Raw genomic sequence first — 16,997 nt, forward strand, 5'->3', positions numbered from 1 at the left:
GGGAGACAGGAGAGGTCTGCTGCGCCCAGTGGGTCAGCTCCCTGCCCAGGAATGGAACTCAGGCCATCCAGGTGATTGCACTGAGATTTAACCCCTAGGCCACCAGGGAGGCCCTGTGGCTCCTTCTTGGGGAAAATGTCTCCTTGCGGACCCTTGGTAATCCCCCTTGCCCTGAACCCTTGGTTCCGCTGACCTCACTTCCAAGCCTTTGTTTTTATTTTTTCTAGAATGTCATATAAATAACCCTACAGTAGGCAGCCTTTTGAGCCTGGCTTCTTCCATGTCACAGCATGTTTGAGACCCATGTTTGTAACTGGTCGCTCTGCTGATCACCGAGTGGCATTATTCCATCATGGGTGTGCCAGTGCTTGTTCCCTGTTTTCCCATGTGTCTTTATTTTCATCTTACAGTTTAAAAGGACAGGTTTATTAGGAAAAGGAGAAGGAAAAAGAGGTACCTGTGTAGTCAGAGGTGGGCAGGAGAGATTCCTTTCATGTGTTTCTAACAGCAGTCCCTGGAGATAGCATGTCCCCATCAGACAGCAAGGACTGGGGCCAGGGGTGCTAAGTAAGCACTGGAGATGTAAGTGGCATAGAGCTAACATTGGATTTAACGCCAAGTCCAGGGCTCTTTCTCCCCAACCCAAGAGCTGATTTGGTTCAGCGACCCAATTAACATTTTTCTACTGGCTGTTTAAGGGATTGGCAGGCCCTTGGGCGCCTAGAGCATTCCCTCTGCAGAGACCTGGGGGTTGATGAAGGAAACAGACTCCCCATTCGTGACTCACCGTATGCTGTCCCTTTCCTTGTGGGGGCAGGCCCATCGGGACTAGCGAGAGCTTGCCCACACCACAGGATAGTTAATGAGGAACCGTTGCATCAGCCCCAGCAGTTTTGGGAAGCAATCTTGCCGGGCAGTGACCAGCCTTCTGCGGTGGGAGCCTGGCCACTGGCGTTCGAGTTCCTGGTGCTCCTGGAAGGAGAGCCCTAACCCCTGGACCTGCCTCCACAGCCATGTCAGAGCTCAGCGATGAAGCCAGCGAGCCGGAACTCCTGAACTGCAGCCTGTCCATGTGGCATGGGCTGGGTGCACAGGTCATTCGGGAGGAGCTGGCCGTCCCCCTGGACCTTCACACGGCGGCATCCATTGGCCAGTATGAAGTGGTGAAGGAGTGTGTGCAGCGGTAAGAGGCCTTGGGACGCGTGCCTTCTCCCTGGGTGCCGGTGCTGGCTCAGAGGCCCAGGTCCCACGTTGAGCTGTACTGTAGGCAGAGGGCCTGGGCCGTGGCGGGGGTGCTTGACACACGGGCCAGGGGCTGACTCTGCTTCTTGCGGGCAGCAGTCAGGACACGAATAAGCCAGCACTTTCACTGAGGGTGGCCTGGAGAGGGTCAGTTGCTTGAGCCAGGCTATCCTCCAAGAAGGTGCTCCCAGCCAGTGGCTGCCACCTTATTCCTGGGACCAGCACCTTCCAGGGTGGTTACTTGGCCAATCCTGTCCCGCAGCCAGGAGCAGGTGCTGGTGGGTAATCGTCCAGTCTGGCTCCTGTGGGTGCCAAGGAGACGCTTGGGTGTGGGAGCTCGTCATCGTTCCCCCTGCTGGCAACAAGGATTGTGGGGGGTCTGTGAGGCGTGACTGTGCTGCTGGCTCCTGGAGGTGGAGGCCACTTCCTTAGCCCACCCCAGACTCCAGGCCAGGACCCCACACTTTTTTTCTTTATTTTTTTTAAGATTTATTTATGCATACAAGAGCTGGGGTACAGGCCAGAGATGCGGGGGGGTGAGAGGATTCCCCGTAGACAGAGTGGGGAGCAGAACAGGCACATTGACTGAAGTACACTGCTGAGGGGAGCAGCGGGTGAGGCAGGAGAGGTCTGCTGCGCCATGTGGGTTGCTCCCCGGCCGGCAGGGGATGGAACTTGTGCTGCAGAGGCTGCGGATTGCTTCATAGTGCGGTGCTCAACCCCTCGCGCCACCAGGGAGGCCCACCGTACTTTTCCTATGGGAAATGTGTTACTGGAGTTTTAATAAAAATTGGTGGGAAAGGTAGGCTTTTTGGTCACAGATTTTCCAAGAATGTTCCCGTGGGGCAAGACGACAGGAGAAGCCCGTTGCAGGGCCTGGTCCCCTCCGGGTCCCCCTCTCTTCTCCACCAGCACTGGGCGAGCGGACTCGGGGTGGATGGAGGGCGGTCAGGTCCTAGGTCGGGTGTCTAACCCTTGGCATGACTGCTGGGGCCCAGCTTCTCTGTGTCGTGGGGTGACCTGTGCTCTATGGGGTGCTGAGCAGCGTCCCTGGCCTCACCCAGTAGATGCCGGTAGCTTTTCCTCCCCAGCGTGACAACCAGCGACGGGTCCAGACTTGGCCAAGTGGCCCCTGGGCGACAGCTGTCTCTCCTGTGGGTGGTAGGAATGAAGAGCTGGTAGCTGTGGGAGTGGGGGCGGGGGGGTGATGAAGGGGCCGCTCTACAACCCAGGCCCCCGCCCATGGCTGCGCCCTGCCAGCCAGAGCTCAGTGGCCCCAGCGCCCGCTTCTCTCCCGGCCTGCAGCCAGGCCCGTGTGGCCATGGAGGCGTGTCTAGCCTGTCTTGGTTCATTTAGGAGAGAGTTAGATTTGAATAAGAAGAACGGCGGGGGCTGGACCCCACTGATGTACGCCTCCTACATCGGCCACGACACCATCGTGCACCTGCTGCTCGAGGCGGGCGTGAGTGTGAACGTGCCGACCCCGGAAGGGCAGACCCCACTGATGCTGGCGTCCAGCTGCGGCAACGAGAGCATCGCCTACTTTCTTCTCCAGGTGAGCCGCGCGGGGGCTCGCCCGACCCCCAGAGGCTCTCCGTGAGCCGCCGCAGCGCGTCCTCGCTCCCGTTCTTGCAGCTTGCTGGCCGAGGGCGCCGCCCCGCAGAGGAGACACCCCTGAGACGCCTTCTGTTCTCTTGAAGCAAGGCGCTGAGCTGGAGATGAAGGACATCCAGGGCTGGACCGCCCTCTTCCACTGCACCAGTGCCGGGCACCAGCAGATGGTCAAGTTCCTGCTGGACAGTGGCGCGAACGCGGATGTGAGGTGACTGCCAGGTCCTGATGGCCATGGCACGGGCCTGGTTTTGTCTGACCCGGAAGAGGGCAGCTGTAGAGGCAGCAGAGCCCGGGCAGCCCGCTGGCGCAGGGTGGACAGTCCCCGCCTGTGCGCCCGGGTGGGAGCTGGGCCTTCTCATGGCCTGGCCAGTGCCGTGGCCAGCGCTTTAAGCCTCAGCCTTAATTTCTTTTCTAAAAACTGGAGCCAGCGATCCCGGGCCGGCGAGTTGGTGGGAGGGCTCTGGGCACGCGACAGCCTCGGTGATGCTTAGAAAGCGCTTTCTTGCTGCGCCGGAGGCGGCGGGTGGTCTGGAGAGTGTCAGGGGGCGCCCTTCCGGTCAGCGAGTGGCGTCCTCACTGAGGCCCCCCGAGGTCCTCGGAAACTTGGGCTTTTAGCAAAATGACATGTGATGAGCCAGGTCCTTGGTCATGTTTCGTTGATTGTTGGCTGGGATTCTTCTCTCGAAAAAACGTTTGTAGTGAAATGGTGTCCTACACATGATGTTGCTGGAGGACCTGCCGAGCCAGCACCCACCCCCCGACACGGAGTGAGCCCCCATATGGGGCGCCCCTGAGAAAGAGAGGCCCACTGATTACATGCAAGTCAGATGTGTCCCGTCAGAGGGGTTAGAACCGGAAACTGTCTTTGAACGGGTGGAAACCAGCACTCGGCTTGGCTCCTGTCATGTAAACCAGCATGGAACAAGCGAGGGTTCGGGGGCGACCGAGGACAGTGCTGGGTTTAAAGCGGAGATTGAGGGACGAGCAGGTGGACACCGCTTGGAGGAGGGAAGAGAGGGAGCCTGACTTGCTTTGGGACAGAGTCCTGACGCCGCTGTGCTGTGCTGTGCGGGCCCCTCTCGCCTGCTGACGCCTGCGGGGGGCTTCTGCCGAGAGGACTCGCCCCAGCCCCTGACCACTGTGTCTGCAGGGAGCCGGTGTATGGATTCACTCCCTTAATGGAAGCTGCGGCTGCCGGGCACGAGATCATCGTGCAGTGTTTTCTGAACCACGTGAGTGAGCCTCGCGTCATCCTGGGCCGGTGGCACCACGGGCGCTGCTGTGGCTGACTCGCACCTGGCGCTGGGTTTCTTCTTGCGTGGTGTCTGCCCTGCGGCCCTTCTCCTGCAGTCGGAGTGGCTCCCGGGGGGCGGTGGGCAGTGGCAGCAGGCCCCAGCCCTGCAGGATTTTGCATATACACTCATTAGAATTGCCTGGAGCTGACTGGATGATGGGTGCATGGCGTGGTAGAGGCATTGTATTTTAATAAAAATATTTTAGAAAATCCAGTGGGGGGAAAGCTGGGAAGTCCTCCCACCCCCATGGGGAGACGGTCGCTTGTCCTGGCCATTTTCTCACGTCCTCGCCAGCCCTGGACGTCGCTCCTCTTAAATATTTTGGGGGAGAAAGGGACCACCAGTGTTTGGTTCATACTTACTAGTGAGGGTGGACATTTAGAAGTGCATTTATTGACCATTTGTATTTCTCTTACGAATCGTCTCCTTGTTTCTGGCCACCTTCTGTTGGGGTGGTTCATTTTTTTTTGCTCATTGGTGGGAAGACAAACTTCTAACATGCGTTCTCTCTTTGAAAAAGAATTTGGGGGGCTTCCCCGGTGGCGCAGCGGTTGAGCGCTGGGTTGCGAAGCTGCCTCCGGCCTCTGCCGTGCCGGTTCGATCCCCAGCTGCTCCCCGGCCACCGGAGGAGGGTCCCACATGCGCGCAGACCTCTCCTGCCGCCCGCTGCTCCCCTCAGCAGCGTGCTTTGGTCCTTCTGCCTGCTCTGCTCCCCGCTCTGGCTCTGGTGGATTCTCTCACCCTCCCGCGCTTCTGACTGTACCCAGTGCATGTATAAACAAACAAACAAATAAATAAATAAAACATGCCTCTATTTAAAAAAAAAAAAATCATCTGCAGTATTGTAAATCGTTACATTAATAAAACTCAGCACAATTAAAATGAAATTATAAAAAAAAAAAGAATTTGGGGACAGCGCGTGCATGTGGTAGAAGTGGGGGAGAGATGCAGTGGGCCTGCCCCCCTCTCCTGCTCACTTTCCACCAGCTGCTCCCTTGTTTTTAATTTGTCTGTCCTGGAGACTAGACTGGAGCCGGGCCCCTCCGAGGCTGCCGCTGGTGCCCCTGGCTGTTCTCTTTAAGTGGCTGCTGGCCTGGATGGGGCTCAGGGGTGAAAGCCAAAGGTGATGGCCTCCTGGGGCACCCCGCATCGCTTCTGCCATCAAGAAGAGAGTGAGGGTGCACACAGGCCCCCGCCTCTTCCTCGCGCAGATGTAGGTGTTCAAGCACCCAGGGCTCAGGCCTTTGGTTGGGGGTGGTGGTAAGAAACCAGCACCCTGGGACCTGAGGGTGCCTTGGCAGGGGAGGTTCCTGACTCCCCATCTTCCACAGGGAGTCAAGGTGGACACGCGGGACCACAATGGAGCCACAGCCCGGATGCTGGCCAAACAGTATGGACACATGAAGATCGTGGGGTTGATAGACGCTCACGCACCTTCTTTGCCCAAGAGTCTCTACTGGAGCCCAGGTACCTGAGCTGGGGTACCTCACGGGAAAGAAGACCCCTCTCCCCTGGCTGGAGACCTTCCTGCCTCCCCGGGATTCGGGTGTATGTCGAGGGCGGAAGCCGCCTGCCGAGCCGCGGGGCTGGCAATGGGAGCTTGCTGCAGGGAAGGACACCGGTTAGGGTTTGCTCCCAGTTCAATACCAGGGTTAGCTAGTTAGTACGACTGCTGAACAAATTGCCTTAATTTTGGTGTTTAACCCACAGAAAAGTACGAAGATCTCAGCTCTTCGGACGAGTCCTGCCCTGCCCCGCCGAGACAGAGGCCCTGTCGCAAGAAGGGGCTCAGCATCCACGAGGGCCCGCGAGCGCTGGCCAGGATCACCGCCATCGGGCTCGGGGCCAGGGCACGGCAGCCTCGCTGTGGTGAGTGCCCCCGCTGCCCCGGGGCTTGGCCTGGACCCCTGAGGCGTGTGTTCTGGCCAGAACAGGCCTCAGCCTCCTGAATTTCTGGCTTCTGGCTGGGAGTGGGGGCTCCAGAGTGAGACTCAGCAGGTGGGAATGCACTAGTAGCCGGGAGATTCCAGTTCCTCGTTTGCTTTTCCTTTTCATTGACTACAGTTACGGGGGACTCGCCCTCCTGCGGCAGGGATGGCGCTCACTCAGACTCTCTCTACGGGGCGCTCTGGCTAGCAGGGGCCTCGATGGGAGCCCCTCCTCTGTCTTCTTGCACCTCCCGGGCCGGGGTACCCCGGTCAGCTGGGCCAGGAGGAGGCTCTGCTCTTGCTCCCTTTTCTTGGAGTCACAGATTTGATGCTCACACTCTTCTGAGAATTGTCAGCTGCTTGGCTTGGTGGGCTAGATTCTTGCACCCCAAGTTTCCAAATCTGAGTTATTCAAATTTGTCAGCTCCAAGCATTGAGCGCCATGGCTGTGGGGGCAGGGCACTGGCTCTGATGCTGTCTTGCCCCGGCCTTCCCGAGCGAGCAGCTTAGGCAGGAGCTCCGTCTTCCTTTGGCGCCTGTCAGCCATCAGTAGGCAGGCCCAGGACCCGGCAGGCAGGCTGGGGTGGGCCCTCGTACCAGCAAGCTTCTTCCTCTGGAGCCCGGGCTTGGCCGGGACTGGCTTTCCCAGTCAGAGACCATGTTTTGGCCCAGAGAGACTTGGTGAGAGACTCGATTCCCTTCTGAGACCCTCAAAAGGCATCCCGGGCTGGCAGCTCAGGTCCCTACTCCTGTCACCCCACCAGCTCCTCCCGCCCTGCCCAGCAGGCCTGTGCGCTCCTGTGCTGCGACGTTTGGTCTAGTGGTCCTCTCTGAGCGGCAGAGTCTGCTCCTGGTGAGGCGTCCGTGCCGCCTGTCCCGCCCGAGGGGTGGGGGGGCCGGGCTGGTCTTAACCCGAGGGCTGTGGGATTCCTGGGAGGCCAGTCTGTGCGCGCCAAGCAGGCTGGGTTCCCTGCCCCTGCAGGACGACCGTGGTGTCCCGGTTTCCATCTCAGATATTTTTTGCTTCTATACCTGGTGATATTTAAGTTTTCTACAAGTGCATATGTCCTCTCTGCCCGCAATTCGAAAACATTTTTGAATGATAAACAGCATGTGCCGATGGTAAACTATCTCTAACCACAGCAGGCATCACACGCTGGCCGTGGCTCCCGGCTGTCGCACAGGCGGCCTGGTGGGGGTGTTGGTGGTGGGGCTGGACTCTGGTGCGTGTCGTCCCTTTTCACTGGTTTTCTTGCTGACAGGTAACGCAAGGCCACGTCGTTTTGTATGAGGCTGTTGACTTTTGGCCCAGGGCCCTCACTGCCTGCTCAGCCAGCTCTCTTCTTTGGCGGGGTAGACTGAACCCCGGGGAGCCCCAGGCGGCCATGTTGAGAAGTCATAGGAACATTCAGGCCAGTGTGGGAGAGAGAGATGCTCACGGCGTAAAGGGACACCTGGTGGGTGGTTGTACCAGAGCGGGAATCTGTGGCCACAGCTCCCGTGTTCTGCTTGCCACTTGGAAAAGCAGCAGCTGTGATGGTTGCCAGCTGTAGTGGGTGCAGGTCCCGGCTCCTCCAGGCACTTGCCATGGGGCATACAGGTCTCTAAGCCCCCAGGCTGCCTTCCTCACCTACGCAAGGCCCAGTGTTCTGTCTGGTTCCTGCAGCACATACGTGAGCTCACGGCGGGAGACACTGCTCCCTTCCTTCCTGCCCAGCGTGGGTTTCCCTCACGCGCTTCCTGAGCAGGTGGTGGCATTGGGACAGGAGCCTGTCTTCCCTTTTGCTCACGTGGGCTTCCTTCCGCACCCCATTCTGTCCACAGAGCAGGTGCCTCCCCGGGGTTATGTCACCTTCAACAGCAGCGATGAGAACCCCCTGGAAGGCGGGGGCCTCTGCTATAGGGACGTCACCTCCCCTATCAATGACCGGGACGTGGAAAGCAGCAGTAGCAGCAGCCGGGGTATGCATCCACCCCCACCCTGTACCCACCTCGCACCCCACCCCACCCCACCCCACCCCCTACCTCACCCAGCTGAGCTTCAGCTTAGTAAGATTTAGGAGTTCTTGATGCCCATCCCCTGCCCATCCAATAGGATTTGGCTCTTTGAAGAGCAGATCTATTTGAGAATGGAAAGGTGAGGGCAGAGGAGAGACTGGTCCTTGTGGGGATGAGGCTGACATGGGGGTTGTGGGTGGAGAGGCTTCCAGCTCAGCGTCCCTGCACAGGGGAGTCGCTCCAAGAAGGTAGATGTAGCTCCCAGAGCAGCGTCGTTGTACGTCTGCGTCACTCACGCACGACTGTTTGCTGGGAACACGGCAGGCCCAGTGCTGTTCTCATGTGTGGGTCAGTCAGTCAACAGGATGGGGGTGGGGGGCAGGCCAGGCCATGCCGGTTAGCGTGAAGTAGAAGGAAGCAGTGAGCCTGAAGGAGCTGGTGACCCGGAGGCCCCGCGGCGATGCCTGTGTGCAGCACCCTGTTCTCGTCCTCAGAAGAGCACCCCTTCTGTGCCGAGCGGGCGGCTGTGCAGAGCAGTAGTAGCAGCGAGGGGCTGGCGAGAGCCCCCGGGCTTAGCAGCGAGGCCTCCTTGGAGAGCAACGAGGTGAAGACTCTTCTTTCCGGATTGCCCATGCCCCCTTTCTTGGTATCCTGGGGAGGCCTGACAATTCGTTTGAGATGAGCGAGGCAGGTAACAAGTGATTCGTGCGTGTCTGTCCTGAGTCCAGGCCCAGCCTCCAGGAGTGCCTCCCAGGGGAGCCGCTGACAGCAGTGAGGGGAGTTTCATGAAGGGTTTCCTCTCCCCCTCTCCTGCCCCCCGGGAGTGGCCCAGATGAGATGGAGCACTGGGCCTATGGGCAGACAGCGCGGTTCGGGTGCAGCCATTAGCTGCCAGCTCCTATAAACACACTGCTCTTGCCACAGGACTCTGATCATGCACGGAAAAGCTCGGTTCGCAAACAAACCAAAAGTTACATGAAGACCAAGAATCGTCATAGCAACAGTGACAGCCAGCTGCCTCCTAGCACTGGGCCGTTTGGGGCAGCCTGCTCCCCAGGATCTGTCCCCCAGACCGAGAGGCCCCCCTATTCAGGACCCCAGGTAAGGCCATTTTGCAGAACTGGTGTTCACACTGTTAGAGGTCGCACTTTTGGTGATTTCTGAGGCTGGGCCAGGCCCCATCAAGAGAAAAGCTAATTTAATTTAGTAGAGATTTTGGAGGCTGCATGAAAAGTAATACAGATTTTATAGAATTATTTTAGAAAAGTCATTAAAATTAAACAAGCATCAACATCTAAACCAAGGATTGGTAACAAATCCTGGGGAGGAAGGGAAGTTGAATCTCCCGAGTCGCCACATTAAAATGACCAGTTTCCAACAAAAAAGACAAGAGACAGAGACAGAGCGGGGAACAGAACAGGCAGACTGCTGAGGGGAGCAGCGGGTGAGACGGGAAAAGCCTGTTGTCCGAGGCTGGCGGGGATTGAACCTTCACAGCGCTGCGCTCAACTGCCTGCAGCACCAGAGAGGCCCTTTTTTTTTTTTTAAGATTTATTTTTTTGGGCCTCTCCGATAGCACAGGGGTTAAGTCTCAGTGCTATGAAGCTATCGCCAGCCACTGCAGCCTGAGTTTGATGCTAACCAGGGAGCTGACCCACATGGCACAGCAACCTCTCCTGTCTCCCGGCTGCTCCCCTCAGCAGTGGACTTCAGTCCGTCTGCCTGCTCTGCTCCCCACTCTGTCTCTGGTGACTCCTCTCACCCTCCTGCACATCTGACCTGTACCCCAGTTCTTATAAAAATAAATCTTAAAAAAAAACCCAAAAAACTCTTCATCTAGTGGCTCCAGTGTCCAGGCTTCCTCAGGTACAGCGTCAATTGGGACATGCTCCAGGACACGCCACATGTCAGATCACAACACAGCTCGCGAGTGGTGTGCAAGGATGAGATCAGGGCAAGCGCGTTCTGTCCACAGAGACCTAAGGACACGTTCTTATGTCTCAGCGACTACGGGTCAAAGAAGAATCACAGGGAGCCTAGAAAGTGCTTTGACATGAAAGTGCTTTGACATGACATTTATTGTTCTCAAAGAAAATGAGAACAATACAGCCATACTTAGGGGGTGAAGTTGAAAAGTTACTAAAGGGACTGTTCCAGCTTGCACTCCTTTTTAAAAGTGTTGGTGTTTTTGAGATGAATAACAGAGACGGTTGCAGTGTGAATGTACTCAGTCACCGGATTGTATGCTTAAAAATGATTAAAATGATAGGGTTTTTTTTTTTTTGAAGATTTATTTATTTATTTATACAAGCACTGGGTACAGTCAGAAGCGCGGGAGGGTGAGAGAATTCACCAGAGCCAGAGCAGGGAACAGAACAGGCAGACTGATGAAGTACACTGCTGAGGGGAGCAGCGGCCATGGCAGGAGAGGTCTGCGTACCATGTGGGACCCTTGCCGGCGGCCGGGGATTGAACCGGCCCTGCAGAGGCTGTGGGCAGCTTGGCAACCCAGCGCTCAACTGCTGCACCACCGGGGAGGCCCTAAAATGATAGATTTTATTTACATTTATACCACAAAAGGGAGTCGGCTGGGGACCGCAGTTGGAAGCTGTCATTGTTGCTGGCTAGGCTGAGGGTCCCTTCAAGTTAGGGCTAGAGCCCGATGCTGGAGGCACAGGGTGTTACAGCTGCTGAAGGTCACTCGCTTCGTGCTGTCTTTAGAGAACGCGCCCGATTTCCAGTGCCCTGTGGAAGGTTAGGTCACAGGGCAGAGGAGGCGCGCGACGGGCAGGGCCTGGAGGGCCTGGGAGCGCCCACAAGGCTCTGCCGCCAGCGCCTGCTCTCCGCCGCCCCCTGCCCTAGGACCTTGCGGCGCTGCTGGAGCAGATTGGGTGCCTGAAGTACCTGCAGGTATTTGAGGAGCAGGACGTGGACCTCCGCATCTTTCTGACCCTCACCGAGAGCGACCTGAAGGAGATTGGCATCACGTGAGTTGCGGGCACAGCCCTCAGCTCGGCCAGCCTTGCTGGGCGTGCGCAGAGGCAGCTCCCTAGCGGAGGCCTCCAGGTCTTCTCTTAAACAGTCTCTGACGCACGGCCTGGAAATGCTGTTTTTAAGCTTGGAGAATCGCTTCGTCCTCTCCTGTCTTTTCATTGTTTTCCTGCCCGAACACCTGCCAAACACCCGCCACGCCTGTGCTACCAGCTGTACCCTCGCTCCAGCCCGCCCTTCTCTGTAACTGCATTTCAGTTCTTGGTACCTCTGGTTTGCTCTGTCCGTCGCCTGCTCAGTTTCTTTCCATTGCACATGTAGGTGAGGTCACCCTTGTTTTATCTAATTTTTTTTTGCCAATGAGAACGTGATTTTTGATTCTTAAAAATGTTTGTGTATTCATTGCACATCCACTCGCCCTCCACTGAGCCACCAGCGCCCACCGGCGCCCATGCTCCGTCTGCCCCTCGCCAGCCCCTCCTCCCCCACTTCCCTCTGGCAGCCATTATATTCTTTCCCTGAGTTCCAGATTGACACCTTCTCCACTTCGCCTTTGTATTTTTTTTTGTTATTTATATTCCACAGATGAGTGCAACCGCCCTGTAGCTGTTTCCCTTTCTGACTTACTTCACTTAGCGGGACCGCCGTTTTGTCCCAGTGGCGCTGCTTCCCAGCTGTGCAGTGCTCTGTGCAGCACCTGCCCCAGTCTCGTCACTCTGTTGAAGGCCATTTGGGTTTGTCCCATGACTGGGCAGTTGTGAACAGTGCCGTGTACCCCGATGGAGAGAAATCCTTTTGTGCTAGAGTTTTCATATTATTTGGATAAATACCTAATGGAGGTATCGCCAGATTGTAAGGGATTTCCATTTATTATGGAATCTCCAAACTCTTTCCACAGGGGCTGCGTCAGCTTGCACTCCCGCCAGCAGTGACCGGGAGCGCCTCCCCCACCCCCCACCCAAGCTGCCAACAGTTGTTGAGGCAAGGTTCTCACAGGGGCAAGATGGCTCCGGGTGCTTTGATGGATTCCTCTAACAATCAGGCATGTTGAACAGCATCTCAGGAGCCAATAGGCCATCTCAGTGTCTTCTTTAGAAAACTGTCTAGGTCCTTGGCCCGTTTTTGATCAGGTGGTTTGTTTCTTTGTGGCAGGATTGTGTAAGAACTTTGCAAACTTAAGAGATCAGCCCCTGGTCAGATGTGTAGTATGCAAATACTTTTTCCCACTCAGGGGTTGCCTTTTTGGTTTTGTGATGGCTTCTTTTTAGGTACAAAAGCTTTTAAATTTGAGGTAGTCCCACTTATTTTTGCTTTTGTTTCTGTTGCCATCGGGGGTGAGTCCCCACATACGTCTTTGGTACGTACAGGGTGTCCTGTGCTGTGTCCCCAGTGTTCCTTCAGTGGTTTATGGTTTCAGATCTTGTATCTAGATCTTTAATCCATTTTGAATTAAATTTGCATGGAGTTTCTGGTTTAATTCACTTCACATAATCTTAAATTCTTTCCGTCTTGCTGCACGTAGCAACATTTCATCTTTCTTTATAGCTGAAGAGTGCCTGCGCCCCCCATGTCCTCTTTACCTGGCCATCTGTCAGTGGGCGCGAGGGCCGTTCCCACGTCCTCACCATAGTAAATAAGGAAATACATGTCGGGGCGCTCACAACTGTTCAGGTTGACGAGTTCATATTCAGACAGACGCCCACACGTGGGATTGCTGGTCATAGGGTAGTTCTCGTTGTAGTCATCTGAGGAAGGTTCATACTGCTTTTCCGAATGGCTCTGCCAATTTGCATTCCCATCAAAAGTTTCCTTTTTTTTTTTTTAAAGATTTATTTATTTCTACAAGCACTGGGTACAGTCAGAAGCACGGGAGGGTGAGAGAATTCACCAGAGCCAGAGCGGGGAATAGAACAGGTAGAAGGACCAAAGTACACTGCTGAAGGGAGCAGCGAGCGGCAGGAGAGGTCTGCGCGCCATGTGGGACCCTCGCCTGGCAGCCGGGGATCAAACCAGCGCTGCAGAGGCTGCGGGCAGCTTTGCAGCCCAGCGCTCAACTGTTGCGCCACCAGGGGAGGCCCCAAAAGTTTCCTTTTTCTTTACATTCTTACCACCGTTGGTGCCAGCTATCTTTGGAGGAAGCCGTTCTCCCAGACACGAGATGTTCTCTCCTTGTTTCACTCTGTGTGGACTCACGTCTAGGCTCAGTTCTGCTCCATGCGTCAGTCTGTTTTCATTCCAGCCCCGTGCTGTATTAATTACTGTTTCTTTATGGGAATGCGATGCCTCTATTTTTGTTTTTTCTCAAAATTGCTTTAGTTGTTCCATAGCAATTTTAATATTCTTCTATTTCCTTGAAAAACACTGGAATTTTGACAGGGATGACATTGAAAATGTATGTTGCTTTTGAGAGGACAGCCATATTCTCCCCGCCCATGGGCCTGGGAGGCCTTTCAACCTCTGTCTTCTTTCTTGTCCTTTACTAATGTCTTTCAGTTTTAATTATGTGCATCTTTAACTTTCCTTGTTAAAGTTATGCACCTGAATTTTGTGTGTTGATTTTGTGGCTCATTTTAATAGCCGCTTGTCTTCAGGGTTTCTCTATATGTTGCAAGTAACGACTTCACTTCGCCTGCAACCGGGGTTCCCTTATTTCTTGTCTGATTGCTCCAGCACAGATGCCAGTTGGAGAGCGAAGCCTCTCAGCACAGACCACCAGTGGGCCTCTCCCCACTCAGCACGTTCCTCTAACCAGGCCTTCCCCACAGCAGGTTGGAGCTGACTGTCCCCGCTGGACAAGCACAGCGCTGGCGGGTACACAGAGTGTCCAGTGGCCTCGACTCCTAGCGGCTGGGGTGGAGGCGTCGTACCTTCTGGCCCTGATCCCTGGTTCACTCCTGGCAGGATGTCTGCCACCTGACATTGGTCTTGAGTCTCTACTCCCCCAAATTGTGTCCTTCTGGAGGCAGCCCCCTCCGTCTTCCACATCTGGTTGTGCAGGCCCCTCTCCAGTGCAGTCCCCAGACTCTCAATTCCTGAGGCCCACTGAAGGCCTCATGTTCAACAAGAGAGGCTCCATATTACAGCCGCTCTCCCCTCTCGGTCGCTCTGCCCTGGGGTGAGCAAACTGCACCGCGGGCTCCCCTGCTCCGGGCCGCATGGCTCATCCCCGTGGAATCGTGGTCCTCCTCTTGGCTCCAGGGTTTGTTTTTCTCTGTAGATTACTGTTTCACATGTGAGAAGGAGGTGAGCTCAGCATCTTGCCAGAACATCTAGAAATCTCTGGGTCCTCCAGCACCTGAGGCCTGAGCTGGCCTGGCTGACGCTGCCAGGCTCAGACATGTTCTGTCCATTCACTTTTGGGCGCGTCCTAGGCAGCAGCGCCGGCTGGCCAGAGCTCCCTGTTCAGCGAAAGCAGCAGCTGGCACTGGGGGTTGGAGGTGTAGGGCTGTCCCTTTTCGCACTAGAACTTTCTAGGGAACCTGTTAGGGTGGAAGGATGGTCCATGGAGCCCTGTGCAAAGAGCAGCGTGAACCCCTCCTCTTGCTCATGCTGCAGGTTGTTCGGGCCCAAGAGGAAGATGACCTCGGCCATTGCCCGCTGGCACAGCAGCGCCCGCCCCCTGAGTGATGCCCTGGAGCTGGCCTATGCCGACCGGCTGGAGGCCGAGATGCAGGAGCTTGCCATCCAGCTGCACAGGGTGTGTGGGGAGGGGAGGGCAGACATGGGGGCATCTGGCTCCAGGAAGAGTGGGGGAGCAAAAGGTGTGCAGGGGGCTGGGCAGAAAGTCTTGCAGCTCAGAGAAGAGAAACAGGGTGAAGATGGAGATAAGTGGGTACCATGGAAGAGGGGGCCCGGGAGAGGAGCAGTCAGGAGGCAGAGCTGGAACCAAGAGCAGAGAGAACCTACCTCGAGCGCCGTGGCCTTTCACCCCCTGGGACGCCCGGCCTGCGTGCCCACCTCCCGCCTTCCTGCTGCAGCGCTGCGAGGAGGTGGAGGCCATGCGGGGCCAGGTGTCTCAGGAGCAGGAGCTGCGGGCCGTGGTGGAGAGCTGCCTCCTGGAGCAGGACGGTGCCCGCAAGGATGTCCATGCACACCTGCAGGAGGCCTGGGCCCTGGCCCGCAACGCTGCACTCGTCCTGGACCAGCTGCGGTAAGCGGGCATCAGAGGGCCCCGGGCTGGGCTGGGCCACAACCTGGGTTAGTCTCCTCCAGCTGTTACAAGGGTGCACTTCCCGCCTCCTGCCACCTCTCTCTGCTCTCTGGCTGTGCCTCCTGCAGGGTGGGTCCTGGGTGCCCATCCAATAGCCTCAGGGCCCACGAGCTTGCTTATGGGGGTGCCTGGTGTCTTGCCAAGCCCAAGGGAGGAAGGAAGGCAGAGCCCACTTTACACTCAGATTGGGTAGGGGGTGTACCCACCCCAGCCCACCATCTCCAGGCCGCTCCCCTCAGCAGCACCTCATCTTGTCCGGCAGAGCCTGCCAAGTCGAGCTGTCAGCGCGAGTGATGCGGGACGAGTCTCCCTGCCAGACAGCCCTGGGCCCAGCCCTCCCCACAGCTGGTAAGGAGAGCAGCACCTTGACCCCGAAGCTGGCAGGCAGAGGACAGGGACACCCCCTCCACCGGGTCTGACCACTGCTGTGGTCTTCACATAAACGCGCCAGGGCCCCTCACACACTCCCAGACTCGGGTGGGACTTGGGTGCATGCCCAGCCCGCTGCTGGTGGAAGGCATGGCCGAGAGTGGGCAAAGGCCTGCGACTCCCTCAGGCTCAGTCAAGTCCTGGGTTGGCTACCCGAGGGCACTTTCTCGCCGGTGGTGTCGGCATTTCTGTCAGCACCTGGGGGAACTTATCTCACTGAAGGTCCTTCTGGGCTCCCAAGGGAGGGCCTTTGGGGTGAGGGCTGCATCCAAGGAGGGTCCCCTGGTCACACGGCTCAGAGCAAAGTGGAAGGACTGTGAGCACGCGGACCCAGGCCGACCCAGCCCTCTGCCCCACAGACTCCAAAGGCTGGCAGGCCTCACTGCAGGCCCTGAGCCTCCCTGAGCTGTCGGGAGCATTGGAAGACCGAATCCACGAGATGGGTGAGTCTCCAGGAGGGCAGATTGGGGGGCACAGGGAGCCCGTCATTGCTACCTGGGTTCCACCCTGTTGGCCCAGTGAGGGGCAGGCTGTCCACTCCTGTGCTCCCGTCTGTCCTCAGGGCGAGCGCTGTGCTCCGTGACACAGAGCCTGGAGAAGCTGCAGCTGCTGAACGGGAAAGAGAACTGGCGGGAGCCTTAGCCAGAGGGACGGTGAGCCTGTGGCCTAGGCCGGGGGGGGCAGCTCGGGGCTGTGAACCAGTGAGCACCCCTTCAGCCTTCCTCTTGCCTTCTCAGAACCTGACGTTGGGTGACTGATCCACCCTGAAGCTGTGAGCCCAGAGGACCAGAGGCCAGTGAGCATGTTTGCGGTGGCCCAGGCCCGAGCTGGGCCCGAGGACCGGCCCCGGGAGCAGACAGGAAGGAAGAGGCTGTGGCTGGTGCCAGGGCAGTGTGGCCCCCCCGGCGGCAGGACCAGGGTCCCCCGAGAACCTGGTGTGAGGCTCAGGGCAGGAAGGGCCTTGGGGCGTGTGCCCCTGTTCACCACAGACACCGTGCAGAGGTGTGACCTGGGGTGAGGGCTGAGCACCTGGGCAGCGTGTGACATTTGCCGAAAAATAAATCTTAAGATCAGCCAGTAAGGGTCTGGTTCTGGTCACACGACGTGCAGCATGAATTGGCATGGGGTACCCAGGCCCCAGTGCCCTGCTGAGTGTACAGAAGCTACTAGCAGAGCAAAACAGGCCCCACACAGTCAGGAGCAACTTACAGGTATTTTATTTACAGAGCAAAGTGCTTTGCCTGCTCGTGCCGGCTCTCCTCGAGGCTCTGAGGTGGCAGAGAGCACTAC

At 57.1% G+C, this 16,997-nt stretch overlaps 1 protein-coding gene across 1 annotated transcript; it reads left to right on the plus strand.

Moving 5' to 3' along the window:
* Positions 1–1,013: 1,013 nt before the first annotated feature.
* On the plus strand, positions 1,014–16,836 carry ANKS3 (ankyrin repeat and sterile alpha motif domain containing 3; the record flags this gene model as incomplete). Its single annotated transcript, XM_084251182.1, has 16 exons — positions 1,014–1,183; positions 2,599–2,797; positions 2,943–3,064; positions 4,007–4,088; positions 5,483–5,618; positions 5,862–6,020; positions 7,904–8,041; positions 8,572–8,681; positions 9,002–9,178; positions 10,940–11,064; positions 14,624–14,765; positions 15,046–15,218; positions 15,541–15,626; positions 16,067–16,150; positions 16,270–16,360; positions 16,445–16,836. The coding sequence occupies 15 exons, from the start codon at positions 1,014–1,016 to the stop codon at positions 16,347–16,349; spliced, it is 1,983 nt and encodes a 660-aa protein (XP_084107308.1). The 3' UTR covers positions 16,350–16,360; positions 16,445–16,836.
* Between the last annotated feature and the right edge of the window lie 161 nt (positions 16,837–16,997).

The sequence above is a fragment of the Talpa europaea genome (genome assembly GCF_964194135.1).
Source record: "Talpa europaea genome assembly, chromosome: 12".
Lineage (NCBI taxonomy): Eukaryota > Metazoa > Chordata > Mammalia > Eulipotyphla > Talpidae > Talpa > Talpa europaea.